We start from the raw sequence: 24,429 nt of genomic DNA, 5'->3' as shown, positions 1-24,429 counted from the left end.
ATATATACACACACACATGCGCACGCGCGCGCGTGCGTGCGTGCGTGCGTGTGTGTGTATAATACAATAAACGATAAGATAAAGTTAAATTTTATTATGAGATTCAACATCATTTATTTACGTAGTCCAAAGATTCAAGATTGCTCAGTCAGACTTCAATGGTTTCATGCGCAGACTTGATTTCAATTTTAATAGCACTTTTAAAATTAAAATTGTATTGTTAATAATAATAATAATAATGCAAAACAACCTAACACCTTTTAATTTGTACTTTTAGAATGACTGACATCGACACGTTTGACAAGCCAGTGACGAGCACACCCGTGGAGAGCGACAGTGATTATGAAAAGATAGATCTTATTTACTGAAGAGAGCACCATTTAAAGGGAGCTAACTTAGAAGGTTGCGTGGTTTACAAGGTGGTGGAAATCGTCATCTCTTCGTGTTTGAACGCCGCGGACACTGAAGTTTTCTGTGATTTACAAGTTGATATCGTGATCGCTGACGTTTTACTGTGATTAATAACTTCACTGAAGTCGTGATCATTGAACAGAAGTCATGGTTAGTGAATTTTTACTGTGATTTACAAACTGACTGAAGTGATCACTGAACCTGTACTGTGATTTACAAACTGTCTGAAGTGATCACTGAACTTTTATTTCTGTGATTTACAAGTTGACTGAAGTCTTGATTGCTGAACATTTACTGTGATTTACAAGTTGATTGAAATCTTAAAATCTGAACTTTCACTGTGAGTTACAAGTTGATTGGACTGATCGCTGAAGTTTTACTGTGATTTACCAGCCGACTGAAATCATGGCTTTATATCCATTATTATGATTTACAAATTGACTGAAGTCTTGTTCACTGATCTTTTAATGTTTTACAAGTTTACTGAAGTCGTGAACACTGAACCTTTAAGGTTATATATAAGATGCCTGAAACCGAGGTCACTTCATGTTTGCTTAGATATACAAAATGGTTGAAACGGAGGTCATTGCTTTGAGTTACAAGAATATTATAAACTGCGGTGAGTGTGTATTGAAAGTGCGGACTAAATATCATGTTAATGTGACTTTAACCTTTGATATTTCATGAAGGGTTATTTTTATGATGATGGTCGATATTGTACAATATGTATGACAAGTACTTTTATGATCACATGGTAGGTGGTTGCGAAACTATAAATCAATGTATCTAGCATATTTTTTGTTTAGTAAAAGGAATGCAAACTGTGTATATAGAAGGAGCACAAGGACCTAAATAGTGCCGTGATGGGTCAAAGTGACATGACCTCCGAAAGTAGATCATGGCACTATATAGGCCTTTATACTACCTATAGGATGTTATATAAATTTGAATGTACATATATAGGATGTTACATAAATAAAGGATTGTTCCAATTATGCATTTTGGAGGTTACGATGTAATTTGAACGTTCCATTGTCTGCAGACAATAGAACACATGCAAATATATTAAATTGCCTTACAACTTGTAATGTGAAGTTAAGAGTAGTGAAAACGTATAACGATTTGGATTTAAAAATACTACCATTCGGCCACCGATCGTTATCGTAAGTCCCACCATAGATAGGTACTTTAGTATTTAATAAACACTGCAGACAGTCGGCGAATGTGAATATGATATTACCACCAGATTTCCAGCATTCTATCTTCAGCAGAGCACCAGGGCCTTCTTGATTCAGTATTCTTGTAATTCGAGAGTGCTTTTAATAAAACTTGTTGAGTGACAATGACTTGGCCATTTCGAAACGGACATTAGTGAAGGTATTGTAAACAGTAGCGGTGACTTTACCGTGTACATTGAGTAAGACATGGTCCAGAATTTATTACATGGGGTGAATGGCGCAGGCTATTTAATTAATAATTTAAGCCAAGTGGATCTGTAACCTTTTTTTTTCTTAGGCACACTTGGTTTAAACAAATATATATTATTCTGTATGTGGTTACACACCGTGTTATCAATTTAGGCACCACACAAACACACACACACACACACACACACACACACACACACACATTCCATCCGCCCAATTGATCAACTCTGAAAGTGTGAAGAAGAAAAAAATTGTGTTAATCTAACATGTTAACGAAATCAATGTACAAACTGAAATAAAATGATTTTCCAAACTTTATTATTGATACTGACTAACTGTCAATACAGGTCAAAATCATATAGAAGAATAGCAGAATATAGCATATGAATAAGGTGCAGCATGAAAAGGACTGTCCTGAGTTTGCAGTCAATGTAAGATGTTTCCGACTAACAGTCGTATTGGCGACTAAAATTACGTATTGAATATATTTTCTTGTTTAGAATACCAATGTGTGTATATCCAATGTGTTTGCGGTTGTGTACTAAGGTTTGTAAAAGGTTTGGCAATATATATATATATATATATATATATATATATATATATATTGTCGTACGTACGAAATTATTGGTATTGGAAGGCAAAATCCGGTTTGTGCTATTACATTTCATTCAACTTATTTTCGTGCTTCTATCCAATTAAATTTCAAGCACGCTGTCCTGGGCACACACACCTCAGCTACCTGGGCTGTCTGTCCAGGACAGTGGATTAGTTGTTAGTTGGTTAGTGATTAGTGAGCGAGAAGAGGGTGTAGTGGCCTTACACCTACCCACTGAGCCCTTAAGAACTCGCTTTGGGTTGGAGCCGGTACCGAGCTGCGAACCCTGTACCTATCAGTCTATAGTCCGATGGCTTAGCCACTGCGCCACCGAGGCCGGTGCTATAACAAGCATTAGGACGGCAACAAACACCTTGTTTATACAGATACTGATATCCTAAACAAGAAAATATATTTAATATGTAAATTTAGTCATCAAACAAATCTGCTTGGCGTAGACGTGTCAAAACGTCAGCTAATTCGGGGGCAATCCCTTTAAACAGCTCGAAAGACATCGACTTATAAATTTTAGTAGCTGTACATAATTATACTTGTAGTTCGTCGTGTTTATACTTTTATTATATATTATGTTTTAACTTTTCTTGGAAAGTTTGTCAATTAATGTATGTTATACTAATTAATAAAGGTCTTTCATATCTGAAATCGGTCTTATGTTAAATATATAATATAATTGGTAAAATTATACAATGTGTAAAACTTCGGAGTCTTCTGTGCATATTACAACTTTTCAAAAGATGTCATCTACTGAAATTGCAGAACTATTTGAATGGTAACGTCACGAAGGTCGTTTAAAATCGATATCTGCTTCAGCGATGTGCATCAATATTTTCTGCAAGTAACTCATAGGAAATCAACATCTAATGGGAAATCGATATCAGGTCAAAACCGCGGATGTGAACGTGGGTTTTGATTTCGCCGTGTTGTAAACGACTTCCGGTATGTTCCACCATGTTTTCCCAGCATCTTTGCTCATGACGTAAGCACGGCCGTGATTGGAGATTCCGAACAGTTCCTGTGACGAGTCGTCTTTACCCAGCAGCAAACCAACCAATGGGCTGACGTCTATTGGAATAGAAAAAACATTCGAAAATAATGATAAATGTATCAAGCGATCATTAGAAAACTACACGCATAATTATTGGGGTTGTTGTTTATTAATACATTTACATGCATTTTGTTTTAGCAGGGCCCAGTCAACCAGATCGAGCAAAAAAAATGTTCGGCAGACTGGTTTTATGCGCTTCACATTAATTTTAACGTCATATCACTCTTTGTCGCTGAACACGGGGCAGATAAAATATGCAAGGTGGCAGTAAACAAAATAGCGATGAAGAAGAAGAGAAAAATCAAGGCACAATAATGAAGGATCTCCTCCAAGTAGACAAAATGGCACTTTTTTCTATTTGTTTTTCAAATATGTTTGGCGTATGCTGGAGGTTCAGTAAGAATTTGTTGGAGACTGGGTTATTTAGGGGTTATACGGCAAGAGGTTCTCACTTTTCAATGAGTCTGATTGTGTGTGTTTGGTTTGTTTGTTTTGTTTAACGACACCACTAGAGCACATTTATATATTAATCATCGGCTACTGGATGTCAAACATTTGGTAATTTTGATATATAGTCTTACAGAGGAAACCTACTACATTTTTTTTCCAATTGTAGCAAGGGATCTTTTATATGAACCATCCCACAGACAGAATATCCCAAGGGGCCCACCGACGGTGATCGATCCCAGACCGACCGCGCATCAAGCGAGCGCTTTACCACTGGCTATGTCCAGCCCCTGCAAGTACCATGGACACCGAGAGCGGATTGCCCATCAATAATTTTCAGCTATAACGCCTTGGTTGCTACTCGTTGGTATAGTTAAAGTTTGTTTTGTTTAACAACACCACTAGAGCACATTGATTTGTTAATCATCGTCTATTGGATGTCAACCATTCGGTAATTTTTGTATATAGTCAAAGAAAGGAAACTTGCTACATTTCTCCATTAGTGGCAAGGGATGTTTTTTATGCATAATCCCATAGATAATAAAAACATACTACTGCCTTTGATATACCAAAGGGCGAGACGTAGTCCAGTGGTACAGCACTCGCTTGATGCGCGGTCTGTGTGGGATCGATCCCCGTCGGTGGGCCCATTGGGCTATTTCTCGTTCCAGCTAGTGCACCGCGACTGGCATATCAAAGGCCGTGATATGTACTACCCTGTCTGTGGGATGGTGCATATAAAAGATCCATTGCTGCTAATCGAAAAGAGTAGCCCATGAAGTGGCGACAGCGGGTTTCTTCTCTCAATATCTGCGTGGTCCTTAACCATATGTCTAACGCCATATAACCGTAAATACAATGTGTTGAGTGCGTCGTTAAATAAAACTTTTTTTTTCTTTCTTTGATATACCAGTCGTGGTGCACTGGCTAGAACGTCTAATAGCCCAATGAGCCCACCGACAAGGATCGATCCTAAACAGACCATTCATAAGCGAACGCTATACCACTGGGCTACGTCCCGGCCTCTACACATTGTTTCCCTATTACCAATCCATCCATAGATCTACACTAAGAACTTATGAATACAAACCTTGATAGAGGCCAGACACTTTCCTATGGCAGGACACAAGAAATGATCGAAGTCTGAAATTTGAAGATGCGTTACAAGTACAGAATCAAAACAAACTATACATTATCCAGATTCGTGAAGGTATTAAGCAGCTCGACATTGTACCATGACAATTCGTGTTTAATCTGTTTCTATGAAAACTGTGGTATTAACAATAGTAATGTACACAGTATTGTTTTCAGCAATTATCGGCAATCAGATGTCAGATGGAAGCACTGAGTTTGGTTAAATGAAATCTAATACCTAAAAAGTGAAATTAAATATCTAATGGATTACGGTAATAAGTAATAATACATGAACTATATCTCTGACTTTTCATATAAATAATGCATATCATACAGTAATAACCATTAACACTGTTAATTGCTAATCACGTCCAAGGTCATGCTTGTAACGGAGCAACATAAATGGACAAATACTACACTTATTTCTTTATACACTGTATTGAAAATTGAATGTACACCATGTTTATATATATCATTCAAATGTGTTTGTATGCAGCTGAGTGAAATAGATGTACTGTGGGCAGGTGGCCTTAAAGTTGAATAAACACTTTTCTATTGTATTGTATAATCACGTCCGATATCACGCAAAGCTCAAAATCTCTCGTGGGAATCATGTCTGCACATCCGAGAAGCCTCCCTCCACCTCCCCTCCCCCTTCCCATTAAAATATTCTTCCTACTGGCCTCTCAATCGATAGAAACTGAATACAAGTGCACGCTCGTGTATTTGTGCGCGCGTGTGAAAGCAAATGTTAAAATGATTCATTAAAGCTAAACACAAGTTTGATGAGTTGCTAATGACGTCAATGGCCTATATACTTAACGGACAGAGACAGAAATAGCAAAGAGAAATTAATTAATTAATTAGTTTTTCAACATCTATTTTGTTATTTGTTCGAGGCATGGCTAGAACAACGTGGCGATACTACTACTCATGATGCAAAACAATATGACGTAAGATCGAAATTCCCATTGCGTACGTTACGTACACATACGTAAACGCAAACAGATGTGTCCATGCCTATTGATTTGAACAGAACCGGGGTTTTTTTACGTATACGGATAACACATACGTCCACAAACGCGAAAGAGTGTGTTCGCCGCTGTAATCTGTATGAGTGTGCGTAATCCATAATACATAGAGCGATTAGATAAGCAGACGTCATGCACACGCGTACGGAGATGAATAATAAATGGAATATGCTAAACCTATTGGCATGGAATGTGATTGCAACGTATTACGCATTACGGATTACGGATTACCTTAAACTATAAGCACATGAATTAAGGACAAACGGGAAGCAATCTTAGCTATGCGCTTACGGTAATCTTAGGGCTAAGATCGTTTCGTGGAACGGGGTCCAGAACTTTATTGACGTGCCCGTATACCACGAAGGTTTCAGGCACGTCCATGCTGGACTTAACCTCTGATTTCCCGTATACCACGAAGGTTTCAGGCACGTCCATGCTGGACTTAACCTCTGATTTCGCCAGTAACTAAGTCCGGGATTGAAGTGAGGGAGGGGTAAGTTTGAGGTGGGCGGAATTTTGAATAAATTTAGTAAAAGTTGAGATTAACCTGCTGGTTAAAATTAGAGGCCACACAAAACATCTGAGTGCTCATCTAAAATGTGAAGGTGATTTGAGCTATTTAGACGGACTGTCGACAATAAAGAGTATCGAACTATTTACCCGCCCAAAAAAATAAACAAAGATTTTTGAAGGACGGCCAAAAACGTTTTACGTCCAAAAAAGTGGACATGCCTTAGATGTGAGATGAATATAAACATATGAATGAATAGAAACATTTTAAAGGGACATTCCTGAGTTTGCTGCAATTTTTAAGATGTTATCGACTAACAGAGACTTTTTAACGATTGTAATTACATATCAAATATATTTTTCTGCATAATATATTAAACGTGTTTCGGATCGTTCTAATATTTGTACCAGGTTATATTTCATTTTATTTCCTAAAATATATTTTTTCGAAATTATTTGAAGACAAAATCCAGTTTGGGCTTCTTACAAATATAAAGACGACCAGAAACACATTGAATATACAAACACTGATATTCTAAACAAGAAAATATATTTAATATGTAAGTTTAATCGAAGAAATATTTTATTAGTCGGAAACATCTTACAACGTAGCAAACTCAGGACTGTCCCTTTAACAGCCATGTATGTAGATTAACTGGACCGAATGGTTATTGTCAGCTACTCTGTATGTTGAACTCACTTGTATTTGTATTCAGCGTCACATTCGTACGAATCTCCCGACATACCAGGCATTGTGCTGTACGCGTGGAAACCTAAGAGAAAAAGAGAACGTACAGGAAGGAAGGAAATGTTTTATTTAACGACTAACGACGCACTCAACACATTTTATTTACGGTTATATGGCGTCGGACATATGGTTAAAGACCACACGGTTATTGAAAGAGGAAACCCGCTGTCGCAACTACTCTTTTCGATTAGCAGCAAGGGATCTTTTATATGTGCCATCCCATAGACAGAATAGCACATACCACGGCCTTTGATATACCAGTCGTGGTGCACTGGCTGGAACGAGAAATAACCCAATGGGCCCACCGACGGGGATCGATCCTAGACAGATCGCGCATCAGGCGAACGCTTTGCCACTGGGATACCTCCCGCCCCGAGAAAGTACAGTGTACGGTGTACGTCGTTGATTGGACATAGCGATTGCAATATAACGCTTTTCACCAAAACAAGTTAAAATGTTGAAAATACAAATATATTTATGAAAAAAAAAACAAAAATTATACCTGTATTGTACTAATACTCAATCTAATTAAAATTAGCTCCACTATTACATGTAGATCTAACAGCAGCCCGTTGGAGCTCATGTCCAGTTGACCTTACATTCGACCAATCAAAACCTTACTTGCAAAATTATGCCAGTGATTTGACAAGAATTTGAAAACATTCGGGATTATGCCGAGGGTATACGAAATGATTCGGCTGAATTACAAAGTATGCCGGAAACTAATTGCAATATAAAATTTTATATAAAATTCGTTCCAAGACGAAAAAACCCAACCGTGATGGTATAGCCATAAAATCTGTTTATACTAGTATACAATCCAGAGTTTATTACTGCATTCCCCCCCCCCCCTGTTTTTTAAATGTTGAAATAGACACACAAGTTCGCCTATTGCATAAATAGTTAGCCCGATATTTTTAGAATTTACATGCTCCCGAATGACGCTATAAAAGGCAAAGTGTAATTGGTCAATATTTAAATTGTTATTTATAGATGAAATGTTACCTGGACATGGGAGTCCACGCAATGCTGTTAGATCTACTGGTAGACCCAGGAGAGCTAATTTTAATCAGATTGACTAATACTACTCGTTCTGTTAAGTAACCATAACACATCTTGCAACATGCAACATGCAACAATTCTTTAACTTAATATTACTTTTATTACGGACGGGCACTCAATCGAGTGTACAGGAAATCGTGCAGGGTGGAGTCTAGACATTTCTAGGGGGTTTCGAGTCATGATCCGCAAGAAAATTAATTTTAAAACTAAGAAGTAAATTCGCTACGAACAAGGAGGGGGGGGGTCGACCTCTGAACCTGCCTCTGCACACGTGTCTACTATTTGTGTTTCTCAATCCACTTAAGGTTCAGGCACATCTGCCCTGGGCATGAGTTCAGAAATAGACATATGTCGTAAAACTTGTCCAGCACAGTGCAGAGTTACTCGTTATAGTACCTGACGTGTCTTTGTTCAATTAAGGTTCAAGCACGCTATCCTGGTGACCTAGTCCAACACACTGGTCTAACAGCATGGACAGTGCAGAGTTACTCGTTACATTACATGACGTGCCAATGTTCAATTTAGGTTCAAGCACGCTATCCTGGGGATATAGTCCAACATATTGGTCTAACAGCATGGACTGCCTCTGCGCGCCTGAGGTGATTGGGTCGAAGGATCAAGTCCCCTCGGTGGATCTATTCTCTGGTTGGTTTTGTTCCCGTTCCCGTCGTTCTTCATCATTTTCAAGAAGACAATTGGAGATATAACAACACTTTCTGTAGTCAATCAGCGAAAGAAAAAGCTTCAACAACGCTGTCTTGATTGGATTTTGTTTAACTGATTCACTAGCAGGTTATTTTCGGTTGTCATTCTATGGAAGACACCCTTTTTTATTGCTCGGCTTTTCGAAGACTTTCCCAGAGGTATCATGGTCTTAACAAACTCTGGATGTCGTTGAGCCCGGATCGCCAATAATTGTCCTGGGTCGTATTAAAGCGAAATGGTTTCCTAGAGAACGGGTGAATAGAAACCAGGCCTGAGTTCAGTCACATCGAGCAAAATAATAATAGTAATACGTTCGCTACATTGGGTTATGCGCTTCACGTTAAAGTGACAAACCTTAGTTTTTAAACAATAAGACCTATTTTTCACTTTTATAGCCCTTTTTGACAATTATCATCAGACATTATTTAGATTTTGTTGTTTAGAAGTGTATCTGGTCATCGTAGTGTTTCTAATGCCACAAAATGCTCTTTTTTTTTTCATATTTTTAAAAACGCACGTACCTCGAAATTTAACGGTTATGGAGACGAGCTGTAATCTATATTTTAAGAGTATTTCTCCGTTTCAATGTCACAGACTCTTGTTTCACTCTATTGTAACGTTATTCAAATGTGTTACAGGTTTGTATATTAGCCAAACTTAGTGACCATTTTCAGGATTTGAAACTAGGGTCCGCGACTTTAATCCAAATGACCAAATCAAGGCCCAGACCAATATTTCGCGAACGTCAGCGTTGATCGCTTTCGCTGAACACGGGCCAGTCCACTACTTGCCGATAGCTGTGAAATAAATTGCCATGCGCTAACCATGACAGAAACGCTGGAGGCCATTCCTAGGGATAAAATTCCAAATGTAGGCCCTTGCTGTTCCATTAGGCTTTATTAGCAATATCACTGGCGCCAGACACATCTTGGGGACGGCCATAAATTAAACTTTATTGGAAAAACTTTAATCTGTGCTTGAGAAGAGGCAGTTAGAACAGATCTTTTTGTAATCATGTTCACGCCGATATTGTTTTTCTAATAAGACGTGGTTATTTCGACATGCTTAAGCGATAATATATCGAATAATGACACACACAAACATACACCAATTGCTCCCAAAAAGTGTATTATTTGAAATTATCATATCTTTTTAATGTTTCTTGCAAGTGTTTTAATTAAATAAGAGCCCATCGTGAAGAGACAGAACAAATATTCGTTCGAATATTAAAAGTTTTATTTCTTAATTATTACTACCATACCTAGAGAATTGCGGACAACAAATAAACTCAAGAGTTAGATTGTCGATTTTATTGACAATTGTTAACGCATTACTCACTAAAACAAACAACTGCGGCAGTCGTTAAAACAATATTGTAAAGACCAGTGCCGATTTTATGGTCAGCAGAGGCGGATCTAGTGGGGGCCAGGGGCCCCCTAAAATTTGCGACAATTATAATTTTATTACATATTAATTGTCATCCTCCTCCAAACCTCCCCCAAGGTTCCCATGGCATTCCGCCTCATGTCATTGGGGCCCCCTAAGTGGATTTTCTGGATCCGCCACTGGCCAGCATACGTGCAAAAACAAACCGAAGAAAAAAGTGCAGGTTTTGTGTGTTTGTTTGTTTGTGCGTGCGTGCGTGCGTGCGTGTTTTAAAGTTTAGAAAGTTCTGTTATTTTTGTTTACCTTTCTAAAGAATGAAGTGTACAACATGCGAATAAACTTTAACATTTTGTGCCGGAAGACGACGTTAACTTACTCATTGAATCATTACTGTACCCAGTAAAGGTGTACAAAAGCAAAAAATATTTTTTATTTAATTTATGCTTAGTGGCAACTTTGTCTAGTTTTATTTGTATGCATTTTAATCATTTTAGGATAGAGTTCAGAGCCGATCTCTCCGCCCTCCCCCCCCACACCTCTACCCCCCCCCCCCCCCGAGAATCTCACTTTTTTTTTTTCTTTTCTTTTTCACTCTAAAAAATAGCATACACATCTCAAGGTTTAATTTGTATAGTGTTTCATTTGTTTACAAAAAGTAGTGCGCCCCACTAGGATTTTGATTAGGGTACGGCCCTGGAGTTTAATATATGTTCTTGCCAAGGGAGCAGCCATTGTCTTATGGCAATAGAAGGAAGGGCAGACGTTAATTTTAAATGTCAATTTAAATAAGACCAGGGCCGTAGCTAGCGGGCAGGGCAAGGGGATCAGTTGCCCCTTCAAAAATGTTTTTACTGCTTTTTGATATTGACGTTTTGAGTATGTAACCTCCCTGAAAAGGCTGCAAAATGATGTTTCAGAGTCTCTAGATTTCAAAAATGTCTAGGGGGCATGCCCAAGACCCACTAGCGTCGTTTGCCTGCCATACTAGTTAGTTCCAACAATTCATCTCCCCCCCCCCCCCCCCCCCCCCCACCCCCACCCCATCAAAACAAATCCGAAGGTATTCTGGATAATAATGATGCTTATGTAATATTAGCTTTTGTTTTTCAATTAAAATGTCTGTGCTTATATCCACTATTAGGTTCAGGCACACTGAAGACTCGCCTATGGCATTACAGACTGGTTCTCAAAAACTTACCGCTGATGTATGGACTGCATCGCCACATTTCGTTTAGAGGTGCGCATTCGTTATAATTATCTGGTCCACACTGCTGTGCTCTTGCGTCACAACACGCGCAGTCAGACCGAGCTAAGTCAAAGAGACAGGTACAGTTGGCGCCCGTAGTCCATATCAGTTTCTTGGCTGGAAATAGGTCATAAAAAGAGAAATTTAATTTCAAGTAAAATACTTGATATTTTTTTTTTTAAACTGTATATCATGTTCCTTTAAACACACAAACCAAGTACCACTAATAAGATGTGTGGTGCAAACCCCTTATATGACGTCATGTGGATAGCAGGATAGACAGGATAGCACATACAACGGCCTTTGATATACAAGTCGCGTTGCACTGGCTAGAACGAGAAATAGCCCAATGGGCCCACCGACGAATGATCAAGCATAGTGTATTAATAAAACGTTTTGGGTGTGTGTTTTTTGTTATTTTTATCGACAACATTAGAGCACATTGATTTATTAATCATCGGCTATTGGGTTTCAAACATTTGGTAATTCAGGTATGAAGTCTTAGAGAAGAAATCCTCTACATGTTCCCATTAGTAGTAAGGGATCCCATAGACAGAATAGCACACTCCACGTCATTTGATATACCAGTTGTGTTGCAATGGTTGGAATGAGAAATAACCTAATGGGTCACCGATGGGGTTCGATCCTAGATAGACCGCACATCAGGCGAGCGCTTTACCACTGGGCTACATCCCGCCCCTAAAATGAGGAAGAGGATCTCGAAAATCACACTTCAAAAAATAGTTGGTGTTGTTCCGAGACAAAGTACGAGCATTTCAAATAGAGGCATGCAGGGTTGTGATCGCGCCCGTGACCCTCACAAACGAACATATGTAATGATGGCTACGAAATTTCATGTACGTATTTCTGAAAGGTCATAGAAGTGCTTCATAATTATGATTGTTGACGAAACAGATAATAATTATAAACATACAGCACTTCTTGTCGAGACTGAGACTGATGTATGCCGTGCCCCTCAAAAGTGTAAATATGTGATGGTTTCTACGCAATTTCATGAAGGTTTTCTGAAAGGTCATAGAAGTGCTTCATATAATAATTATGATTGTTGACGAAACAGATACTAATTATAAACATACAGCGCCCTCAAAAAAGTGGGCGAGACGTAACCCAGTGGTACAGCGCTCGCTCGATGCGCTGTCGGTGTGGGATCGATTCCCGTCAGTGGGCCCATTGGTATATCAAAGGCCGTGGTATGTACTACCCTGTCTGTGTGATGGTGCATATAAAAGATCCCTTGCTGCCAATCGAAAAGAGTAGCCATGAAGTGGCGACAGCGGGTATCCTCTCTCAATATCTGTGTGGTCCTTAACCATATGTCTGACGCCATATAACCGTAAATACAATGTGTTAAGTGCGTCGTTAAATAAAACATTTCTTTCTTTTCCCCTCAAAAACGGAAATATGTGATGGTTTCTACGCAATTTCATGAAGGTTTTCTGAAAGGTCATAGAAGTACTTTATATAATAATTATAATTGTTGACGAAACTGATAATAATTATACAACGTACAGCACTTCTTGACGAGGTTGAGATTGATGAGTCTCGTACCACTCAGAAACGGAAATATGTGATGGTGTCTACGAAATTGCATTTGTTTCTGAAAGGTCATAGTACTTCATAATTATAATTAACGACGAAACGGACAATAATTATAAACAATGTTTAAACATACAGCACTTCTTGTTGAAGTTGAGACTGATGTATGTCGTGCCCTTCAGAAACGGAAATATGTGATGGTGTCTACGAAATTTCATGTCTTTCTGAAAGGTCATAGAAGTATAATTATGATTACTGACGAAACAGATAATAATCATACAACATACAGCACTTCTTGTCTAGGTTGAGACTGGTGTGCGTTAGAGGTGTTGAGAAGTCCGTCTTGTTTCGCCACCGGTCGTTGTAGATGACCTCGGCCACGACGGTGTACGGCGGCGACGTGGACTTGATTCGCGGGTCCTCCATGTCGACCACCTCCTCGATGGAGATCACTGTCGGATCGCTGAACGTCAGACGGCCGATCTGGCAGAAAATAAAAGTGTTTAATTGAATACTTTTGGCAGATCCTGAGGGGGTTGTCACAGGGTCCCGTGGCAGCCTCCCCACCCCCACCCCACCGTCTTAAGTGCCGTTTTATTTTTGTTTAAATATATATATATATATATATATATATACACACACACACACATGTATATATACACATATATTCACAAACACTAAATTGCTCTGAAAACGTGTCTCTGGGCATCTTTATTTCAAATTTTTCCCGGAGCATGCCAAACGAACCCAACTCCCCTACGAATATCAATAGTTTTTGGAAGCTTGGGCTCATTTGTCTTCAATAAACTCAAATTGCCCTTTTTTAAATTGTGTGACCTCCTCCCTCCTCTATAAAACCCTGTATTCTCCCATGAAAGTACTCTCATTTTTATTTTTTATTTCTTAGGGGTGTAGACTGGGGGTTTCGGAGGGTTCGAATACACGCTGAGGCTAAAATACTTTTACAGTTCCATATTAACTTGACTATGTAAGTGCCAAGGGGAAATGTAGACAAAAGGGTTCGCTAGGTACATATTCGACACCCCCCCCCCCCCCCGCCCGTCCCCCCCCCCAAGTCCAGACCACGCTACGCCCCTATTTCTCTCGGATGCACGACTGCATGCATGCAGTGTCTTGATCCATCTTTCCACCCACCCATCCATACATTCATTCATTAATCTCTCTATCTTTGAATATTCCAGGAGAAGCCAGTTCATACCAAATTTATATCACAGGCGCATTTCTAATATACGGGGCGGGATGTAGCCCAGTGGTAAAGTGCTCGCTTAATGCGCGGTCGGTCTATGATCGATCCCCGTCGGTGGGCCGATTTGGTTATTTTTTTCGTTCCAGCCAGTGCACCACGACTGGTATATCAAAGGCCGTGGTATGTGCTATCCTGTCTGTAGGATGGTGTATATAAAAGATCCCTTGCTACTGATAAACAAAACAATGTAGCGGGTTTCTTCTTTATGACTATTAAAATGACCATATGTTTAACATCCAATAGCCGATGATTAATAAATCAATGTGCTCTAGTGGTGTCATTAAACAAAACAAACTTTTCTTTCTTTCTTTTTTTCTAGTAAAAGATTTTTGAGTTTCTATGATTTAACTGTTCTGTATTCACTCAGCTCACTGTGCCATACTGTTCATAATGGTGCCTGTGCTACTGTCCAAATATTTGATTAGTAGACCTTTCATAATATTAATGACACCCTCATTGACGTAAATCAAGATAAATGATGCCCAATACTTGACAGATATGTTGCATCTAGAAGAGTTTAGTCGCTGAAACATGCAGAAAAAGTGACTACGTTAACTGAATTTGTGTATTGTGTATATAGCTGACTGATGTTTGATCATAGGAAAGTGACACAAAATCGTTAAAGTTGCCTATTACATCTATCTGTATTTTGTTGCCCGTCTGGTTGACGTTGAACGAATATCCCATGGGCAGATACTGCAGCCCCTTATACGTCATAGCTGTCAGGAGATACATATTGATGATGACGTCATAGGCAGTGGCTGTGGAATTTGATTCGTGCTTTGCGTTAACCAGCAGATTTAACAGAATGCTGTAAAACAAAGAAAATGAACCATGAAAAAAACTAAAACAAATAAGTACACTACTAACATTTAAAAAATGCGTAACCGTAAAACGGGGGGGGGGGGGGGGTAGGGGGGCTGGGGGGGGGGGGGGGGTAGGTAGGCTGGAGGTGGGACTCTAGCTCTAGATGTGAACTGTGTAGTGAGACTTAACCTTTCGATTCGTGTGCACTTATCAGAGCATTTTTGGCCCCTTCTCCACCTTGTGCCGTATTGTCTAGGGGAGGGGTCTTTCTTTCTCGTTTACTGTGACGAGGGTCAGTTATGTAAAGTTAAAATCTTAAAGACGTACATGCTTATTACTCAACCATACAATAAAATCATATACAGTTGTATCAATATCTTCACATAACCCATCTGGGTGTCATTATTAATGCCCGAAATTTAACTAACGGGAATTGGTCGGAATGAAAAACCTCATCTTAAATTTATATCAGTCATTCACCATGACATACTATTAAGCATATTATTACCCATATATTTAGGAGTTAATAATGTCTTGATTCACATCAAATGGTTATGTCCTATTTTAGTTTGCTGAAAATCGATAAAATACTATAAACAGAATATTAAAGTCGCTACCATTTCGTTTAAAATTTATGTGGGTTGACAAACTTGTAACGAGTTTTAACAAAAGGGTAGCTCGTTCAATATTGCACGGCACTCATTTCATTATGTACCAGTTTTTATCCTTTTAAAAATATATTTTTTGTTTTGTTTTATTAGGGGATTGTGATCCTAAGTGCAACATTCTATATTTTAATATAGCAGTTCATTACGTAGCCCTTTGGCATACTTTAAAGTTATGTAACTGACACGCGAACAAAATGACGATTCGCGTCAAATAGTGCGCCCTGCTTTATTGGATTAGACTGGCTCCTTGAGTATCCTAATTAAATTAAATTAATTAATTAATTCGTTTATGTAAAATAAAATAAATAAATAAATATAAAAAACCAATCATTTTGCTACCTTCCATCCCGAGTGCACGTTTTAGACTGGGACAGAGTCAACCCAAGAAATGGTCGCCTGTTTTCTGCATCCGGGACATTCACTACGAAGGTCATGTCGGACACCCATATGAAAGAGTCGCCATATTTCACCCCGGTCCCAATCTTCAACTCGGAACCATTCGTCAGGGACGCATAATCTTCCAGTCGGGCCTCGAAAACAACCGCCAACTCTGCATCGGCGAAAGAAGCATTCCTCGTCAGATTCGGTAGCTGGACTGTTCCAATATCCCGCTGATACGTCTCAAGGGTGGATTTTAACACTGTCTCTACGTCACTCAACTGGATTTTAATATCTTCCTGCAGACCCCTTGAGACGTTCCCTGTCACGTAGATCGTCTGCATTGTTATCATCGTTTCGTTGGATTCTGTTTCGTATGGTGTGATCACTTCAACTTTTGGCGCCAAGCCATCTTCGACGAACGTCATTGAAACGCTGCCTCCGATTGGCTGCATTATTTTGATGGCGTTAGACGCCGGCGGGTTTACGCTTACGTTGACTGGTGGAGTGTATGCATAATCTGACACAAATTCGAATGTAGGGGTGTGGTTGGTAGAAGACATTTGAAATTTTACTTCTACTTTGCATCTCACGAGACTGCCTGCTCCAGTGTCATCTAAAACACAAACGCTAAAAACTTCAATATTTATAACAACCACAACTTTAAGCTGAGTTCATATATACACGAATACGGATACGGCAAAAATCGCTAATGTTTTTTTAACGGAGGTGTTCACATATGTCCGAATACGGACACGCCAAAACGCACGCCGGAAGTTGACAAAAATAGCTTCCCATATTCGTTTAGTTTGGTAAGACTTGTATTACATGTACATGTGTGAATATTATATTCGATTGTCGAATTCCCATTTCCAAATTCATTTGCCGCATGATTGGATCCGTATCCGTGTATCTGTAAACATAGCTTTAGCATGGACATAAAATCATAAAATAAATGAATTGTTAATAACACGAAAGCATCTAAACGAATGAGCAATGTAAGGCTTTTCATTAAGATTTTTCGCACAAACAAAATCATTATTATTTTTAACATCATATGATGTCACGGATTTCTGGTCAGGTTTACGAGCTAAGAAATAATTAACTTGTTATTGTTTTGAATTATTTTATTGAACAAGTAAAACCTATAGATTCTACTTTTAAGTATTTTAACATTATTTTTTAAACCTGGTATTAGTTTTAGTATACTGATGATGATGATGTAAGTAATATACTGATAAACTGTAAATTTGTATTCAGTGGTATCAAACACTTTTATTGATCTGAATACTAAAAATAGGAATTTTTAAAAATCTAAAACTGTACTCCAAAAAGAGGAAAGAGGAAGAGATTCTGTCTATTTTTGAAAATCGCAGCCTTTTTCAAATGTCACACTTTCCCAGCCCGTCCTGTAACCTAAGTTCGGACTGTCTGGTGTTAGACAATGTACGTGTCTTTAACCAATCTGATACGACAGACAAACAGATTGTTTCTGAAGGAAGGAGTTGACACTTTAATAGTTCTACGGCGGCAGCCCTAGGGCAATGATCGTCATAGATTCTTTTCTACTGGAGCTTCTACGTAAAAGATAATTATAAATCATTGTGAATACTAAAATTAAACTTTGTGCGACACCAGGAAGCAAATGTCTACATACCCTCCACCATCCCTTCTAGAAATGCTTTAAAAATATGTCTACTGATAAAAAGGTGATGATAGATACATTAAACAGGAGATATTTAGAACTGCGTTTAGTGTATTTCTTAAAGGTGCTATATCATAGTTGCGTGTGCCTGGCCATATTTGGCAATTTACATTTACTTATAATAATTACAAATTAATCGATTCCACACATAATCTTTGCATAAATATCTCGGGAATATTGAAATTGCAATATGCGTGCACGGCATGTAAACAGAGTTGCGTTTAGTTTGACTACATTCTTGCCTTCTCACGCTGTAATAAATTTTATGAAATCGGCAAAATTAACAAAATCTGGCAAATCGACTGTCGACAACTAGATAGAACATAATAGTCTTAAAGATGAAACCCACTACATGTTTCCATTAGTAGCGAGGGATCGTTTATATGCACCATTCCACAGACAGAATAGCACATACCACGGCCTTTGATATACCAGTTGTGGAGCACTAGCTGGAACGAGAAATAGCCCAATAGTACCGTTAGAGACAGACGAGTTACACAAAGACAGAAAACTTGGTGTGTTTGCCTGAAATAAATCCGTCTATAATTCTCCGAGTAGAAAACAAAATATACTAGTAATTCAATCACTTGACTTCAATATTACTGAGTAGGCGCTGTAGTCGAAGGTGTAATGTTTAGGCCTACATTTGAAAGTAAAAGTTAATTTAAAAAGTTAATGGGAAGACGTCATTATGCAACTTTAAATCTGCACCTTTAAGTTTTATATTTATTACCTCTGACAGTCATCGTTGCATTTCCATAGAAGTTCCACTCGTTAGCCGTGAGGTTCTTTAAAATCACATTATAACCGAATCCATCACTGGTTAACTCTTCAGAAACGATCTGTTACAATAAAAAAAGGTTATTTTTTACAAGGAAGGAATAAGAATGTATTTACAACACTACAGCACATTTTAATATATCGCCATTACGTGTCCAACATAAAAGATATGTTAATTGCGGACAGTGAGAGGAAACACCCGCTGCTCTTATCGATTAGCAATACTTTCTAACAGGATAGTATATCCCACGGCTTTTGGTGGTGCCAGTCGTGGAGTACTGGTAAGAACGAAATACACCCAACCACCAAGCTATAACCCTGTCGTGTTTAGTTGTATTGTATTCTTAAAGATAGCCCCTGCGCGTGCTGTAACCTCACCGTGGTGCAGGGGTGTAACATTATCTTTGAGAATGGCCAATACAGCACAAAATTGAAATTTTGAGTCCGTATCTATCTGTGATATTTGTATTTTTGCAGTTCTTTACACTGTTTTTATTTACATCTTGAATTCTTATATTGATGTTGACCATCACTTTATTTGTTTGCATTACCATAGTTTGACACCCAATAGCCGATGTATTTTTCGTGCTGGGGTGTCGTTAAACATTCATGCATTCATTCATTCATTCTTAAAGATAGTCAAGATATATTAGTATTTCAGATTTGAAAAAGAAAACAGGAAATAAAAATACCCAACTACTTTATTTGGGACTGTTTTAAAATTGATCACATGGGACGGACGGGCGAGCAGACTCACAGGGTTATACAGTGATATACAGAAAAACAAAAACAAACGCAAACATTTAGTTTTTTCATCACACAATTAATTATGTAAGCAGATTGTCAACATGGGCCTAAAGATATTGATAATTTTAATATTAATATACATAAAAAGCTAACAGATAATTTTAAATTCACATTTTAAGGGGGCGGGGGGGGGGGGGGGGGGTATATTTACGTTTCTGTTGTTCAGTGCATTTATGAATCCCGCTATCTACCCATTATGGTCAATTCTGGATTGTCATTCAAAGATGAAATCAGTTATATGTTTCGGTGACCAGGCACCACCAGCGTACAGTGGGTCAATTAAATTTCGTCCCCCCCCCCCCCATTCCCCACCACCACCACCATTCCTGTACACGCGCCCACAACCATCTTCGCTCAATTAAATTTGCTTCTTTTTTCAATACATTTTTTCCGAACCAAAGTAGTCAAGCCACCATTTTACAGATGACACCCCACGTTCCCCCCCCACCGCTAAAATTCCTGTACACGCGCCTGCTAACCCCGTTATTTTAGATATACAAGCAAATTAATTTCGTAGTTCCAGGACGTTATGTACGAGTGCAACATAACACCGACCAAAAGTGCAGGGTGTTTTGCCTGGCCCATGAAGCAATTGATGAACCGCAGAGATGCCATTGGACTTAGAATTGAGGGCTGGCGACCACAGACTGTGGGACCGTTACCAGCAACATGGATCAAAGACCTCCCATTTTACACGGGATACCCCCGGGCAGGACGTACACGGGTACGCCACCCGACAACTGACTACTGCCAAAACAGCAATACCAGTTGGCGCTCAGGATATTTACGGAACCGCCTACGTGAGGTAGGAATTCGTGCCAGACGTCCATATAATAGTGGTGCCAGATTATCGACAATGGCTGTACTACAGGTTGTATAGTCCGCATGCGTGAAAGGATAAGTAGTTTACTGCAGGGATGGAATGCTTCGACATATTGCTGAAATAAAGACTAGGGTCTATTATTTGTTGAATATATAGTACATGTGTACGGCTTTTGCAACTACTTAATAAGTTTATAGTCAAAAGGACTGTATAAGAAGACAAAATGGTACCACAATATACATGTCAATGGGCAGGCGGTGCCAGGCGGTATTCAACCGCGGTGGGTGTCACCCGTGTCCTAATTGACAGCACACCATTTTTCCGTTTGGCTTCCTTCCTTCCTCCCCTCGCCTCAATAATTAAATCAATTCTCCTACTCTCTCTCTCTCTCGTGAAAGGAGAGTAGTTCTGGATAATGCTCTCTCTCTCTACTTAATAATTATAGTCTCTGTATAAGAAGACAAAATGGTCTCTCTCTCTCTCTCTCTCTCTCTCTCTCTCTCTCTCTCCCGCTCTCTCCCACACTCTCTCTCCTCTCTCCGCACCCCCACACTAAAGACTGTGCCCCTCTTATTATTATTATGCCCACCCCCTTTTCCAGATATCGTCCCTACGGGTCTGATGTATCCTTTGCGTGCCTTTACTTCATTTTCACTGTTGGCAGAAATAATAATTATTGGCCGACTTCGTGCGGATTGTTTTAGTGTCAGTCTAGGCGGGAAAACGAGTCGTGTCTGTTTCCATGCAGTTTGTCAAATTCCGAAATTATATCTCGCAGTTTTCTTGGAGATGATTTTAAGCCTGACATAATCAATCCAGCGAGGCTGTAGAGAGTGACTTGACATGCGAGTTTCTAATTCACAGACCGGATGTTCGTGATCGGTAAGATACGTTACGTCTAGTCATGAACGATACGTAATGCTGCAAGAGGTTGACTCACCAGTCGTATATTTGGTTAGGACGGTGGCTTGAGCAACATTTAAAGAGTAAAGAGATATCCTACAAACAAAATATATTATCCACCCCACTTTAGATTCAATCTGATTCAAATTAGCTCTACTGGTCTAGTGGAAAAGTGCAGTAATAAACTCTGGATTGTATACTAGTATAAACAGCTTTTATGGCTATACCATCACGGTTTGTTGTTTTTCGCTTTGAAACGAATTTCATATAAAATTTTATATTGAAATTAGTTTCCGGCATACTTCGTAATTCACCCGAATCATTTCGTATACCCTCGGCATAATCCCGAATGTTTTCACATTCTTTTTAAATCACTGGCATGATTTTTCAAGTAAGGTTTTGATTGGTCGAATGAAAGGTCAACTGGACATGAGCTCCAACGGAGTGCTGTTAGATCCACAGGTAATAGTTATTAACCAGTGGAGCTAATTTTAATTAGATTGCTTTACATTATTATAATATGTATATACTATGAAAAAAAGACACGGAAGTTGGTTTGTTGTTCGTGCTAAGTATCGATATCCTTATATCCCTCCCTCCCTCCCTTCCTCCCTCCCTCCATCCGTCCGTCCATCCATCCTTCCATTCATTTATTCATCCATCTATCCACCTGTTCATTCGTGCATCCATTCATCCATCCATCAACCCTTTCATTCATGCATTCCTCGGTCCAACAATTGATTCATATATTCATCCATTCACTAATTTACTCATTAATTTACGTATTCATTCATTAATTCATTCATTAATCCACTCATTAATTCACGCATTCTATTCATCCATTCATTCAATCCTATATCGTAGATGTGGGTTGTGTTGTCTTGCTAAATAGTTTTATAATCATGTTTCCACAGATTAAGTGTTTTAATGGAAGGGGGAAGGAAGGAAGGAAATGTTTTATTTAACGACGCACTCAACACATTTTATTTACAGTTATATGGATTCAGACATATGGTTAAGGACCATACAGATATTGAGAGAGAAAACCCGCTGTCGCCACTTCATGGGTTATTCTTTTCGATTATCAGCAAGGGATCTTTTATATGCACCATCCCACAGACAGGGTAGTACACACCACGGCCTTTGATATACCAGTCATGGTGCACTGGCTGGAACGAGAAATAGCCCAATGGTAATGGGAGGGGGAGAGCGTATAATTAATATAGTGTAGTTCCTTGGATCCCTGCCTAAATCCTCCTTTGTGAATAGTGCCATATTAATCACTGGTTTACCCTGAGTGTATTTCCATCAATCCTGACAGAGAGTGTCTCGACGTCATCTGAAATGTTGACATTCTCTCTGAACTCGCATATCACTTGGTCTGCAGGTCTATAGTACGGCTTCAGGTCGATCATGGTGACAGATCCAACAATGGAGACACCATTAACTGAAACAGTGTTTCTAAAACTCAGTAAACGTGGATTACTTAAAATAAAAATTAAAAAGAAATTCAAATTCAAATTAAAAAATTAGGAATTTTAATGCTGAATATAATATTAAGACTCGTACGGTTATTGTGGTAGTAAATTGTACATGGGCTAGAGTGAAAATTAGTTTTTTTTTTTTGTCATGCTTATATCAAACTAAGGTTCAAGCACGCTGTCCTGGGCACACACGCGTTAGCTTCTTGGGCTGTCCAGAATAGGGGTTAATAATTAGTTGTTGGTTATTGAGAGATACTCGTTAAAATGCACTCTGGGTGGAAAATTGTAATGATATGCGAACCCGTTAAAATGCACTCTGGGTGGAAGATTGTAATAATATGCGAACCCGTTAAAATGCACTCTGGGTGGAAAATTGTAATGATATGCGAACCCGTTAAAATGCACTCTGGGTGGAAAATTGTAATGATATGCCAACCCGCTACCTACCGGCCTTAAAGCTAACTACTGTGCTACTGAGACTGGTACAAACTCGAATGCTGAATTTGACATTAAGTACCTCACGTAACAAACCAGGGCTCATATTTTACAATGGTTTTATAATTTTGTAGCGCTAAGATAGCTTCGAAAATCTCTAGCCAGTATTGCTAACACGGGCATAAGTTCTATATGGGCTAGCGCGTACGTTCTGCATTGGTTAGCGAATGCGTCCTAAAGACGAAACAGGTGTCCGACTTTAGGTATGCTTTAGTACTAAACAGATGCAGTAGTTGTGAAATCTTCTAAGACTATATCCATTATGAAGGAAAGAAAGAAAGAAGTGTTTTATTTAACGACGCACTCAACACATTTTATTTACGGTTATATGGCGTCAGACATATGGTTAAGGACCACACAGATTTTTTTAGAGGAAACCCGCTGTCGCCACATAGGCTACTCTTTAACGACAGGCAGCAAGGGATCTTTTATTTGCACTTCCCACAGGCAGGATAGCACAAACCATGGCCTTTGTTGAACCAGTTATGGATCACTGGTCGGTGCAAGTGGTTTACACCTATCCATTTAGCCTTGCGGAGCACTCACTCAGGGTTTGGAGTCGGTATCTGGATTAAAAATCCCATGCCTCGACTGGGATCCGAACCCAGTACCTACCAGCCTGTAGACCGATGGCCTGCCACGACGCCACCGAGGCCGGTCCCATTATGAAGGTGTACGGCAGGTTTCAGTACACTGACCATACCTTTTAAAACAATTCATGAACAGTTTTTCAAATAATACAGCAAAGTAAAAGTATTTGATGTGGAATGAAAAATTCTTTCAAAACTCATCTCGACTAGAGCTCGCGATGAGACAAGACGCTGTACCTTGTGCTCTCGACACCACCAGCGGAGACTTCCTTCGACGCTACGACAGGCCTGTTGGACACCGTCATGACACAGTCGCCGCCGCCGCCTCCTGTGTCTACTTCTACGCCCATGCCTGCTCCGGTGCAGCGGTCGACTTTACAGACCGCTCCCGTTGAGC

At 39.2% G+C, this 24,429-nt stretch overlaps 2 protein-coding genes across 2 annotated transcripts in view; one reads left to right on the top strand and one right to left on the bottom strand.

Moving 5' to 3' along the window:
- LOC121368836 overlaps positions 1 to 2,626 on the top strand; it is a 105,933-nt gene extending 103,307 nt beyond the window's left edge. The window contains exon 48 of the mRNA XM_041493582.1: positions 278 to 2,626. Within this exon, the coding sequence (XP_041349516.1) occupies positions 278 to 368 (91 nt within the window). The 3' untranslated portion in view covers positions 369 to 2,626. The remainder of the gene's footprint in view (positions 1 to 277) is intronic.
- Positions 2,627 to 2,654: 28 nt separating this feature from the next.
- LOC121368835 lies at positions 2,655 to 24,337 on the bottom strand. The gene is made up of 10 exons (XM_041493581.1): positions 24,270 to 24,337; positions 22,756 to 22,948; positions 18,884 to 18,992; positions 16,407 to 17,061; positions 15,229 to 15,403; positions 13,613 to 13,808; positions 11,721 to 11,885; positions 7,322 to 7,394; positions 5,037 to 5,089; positions 2,655 to 3,516 (listed from the first exon to the last, which is right to left on the bottom strand). Exons 1-10 carry the CDS (start codon positions 24,335 to 24,337, stop codon positions 3,329 to 3,331), a joined length of 1,875 nt encoding a protein of 624 aa, XP_041349515.1. The 3' UTR covers positions 2,655 to 3,328.
- Between the last annotated feature and the right edge of the window lie 92 nt (positions 24,338 to 24,429).

This window comes from Gigantopelta aegis, chromosome 3 (assembly GCF_016097555.1).
Source record: "Gigantopelta aegis isolate Gae_Host chromosome 3, Gae_host_genome, whole genome shotgun sequence".
Lineage (NCBI taxonomy): Eukaryota > Metazoa > Mollusca > Gastropoda > Neomphalida > Peltospiridae > Gigantopelta > Gigantopelta aegis.
This window is presented reverse-complemented; position numbering and strand designations above follow the sequence as displayed.

Coding starts and splice junctions, on each gene's coding strand:
- LOC121368835 (XM_041493581.1), bottom strand. CDS start 24,337: ATGACGGTGTCCAACAGGCCTGTCGTAGCGTCGAAGGAAGTCTCCGCT. Junction 15,404..16,406: donor ACGTGCACTCGGGATGGAAG/GTAGCAAAATGA, acceptor TTTGTTTTACAG/CATTCTGTTAAATCTGCTGG. Junction 13,809..15,228: donor GCAACAAAATACAGATAGAT/GTAATAGGCAAC, acceptor ATTTTCTGCCAG/ATCGGCCGTCTGACGTTCAG.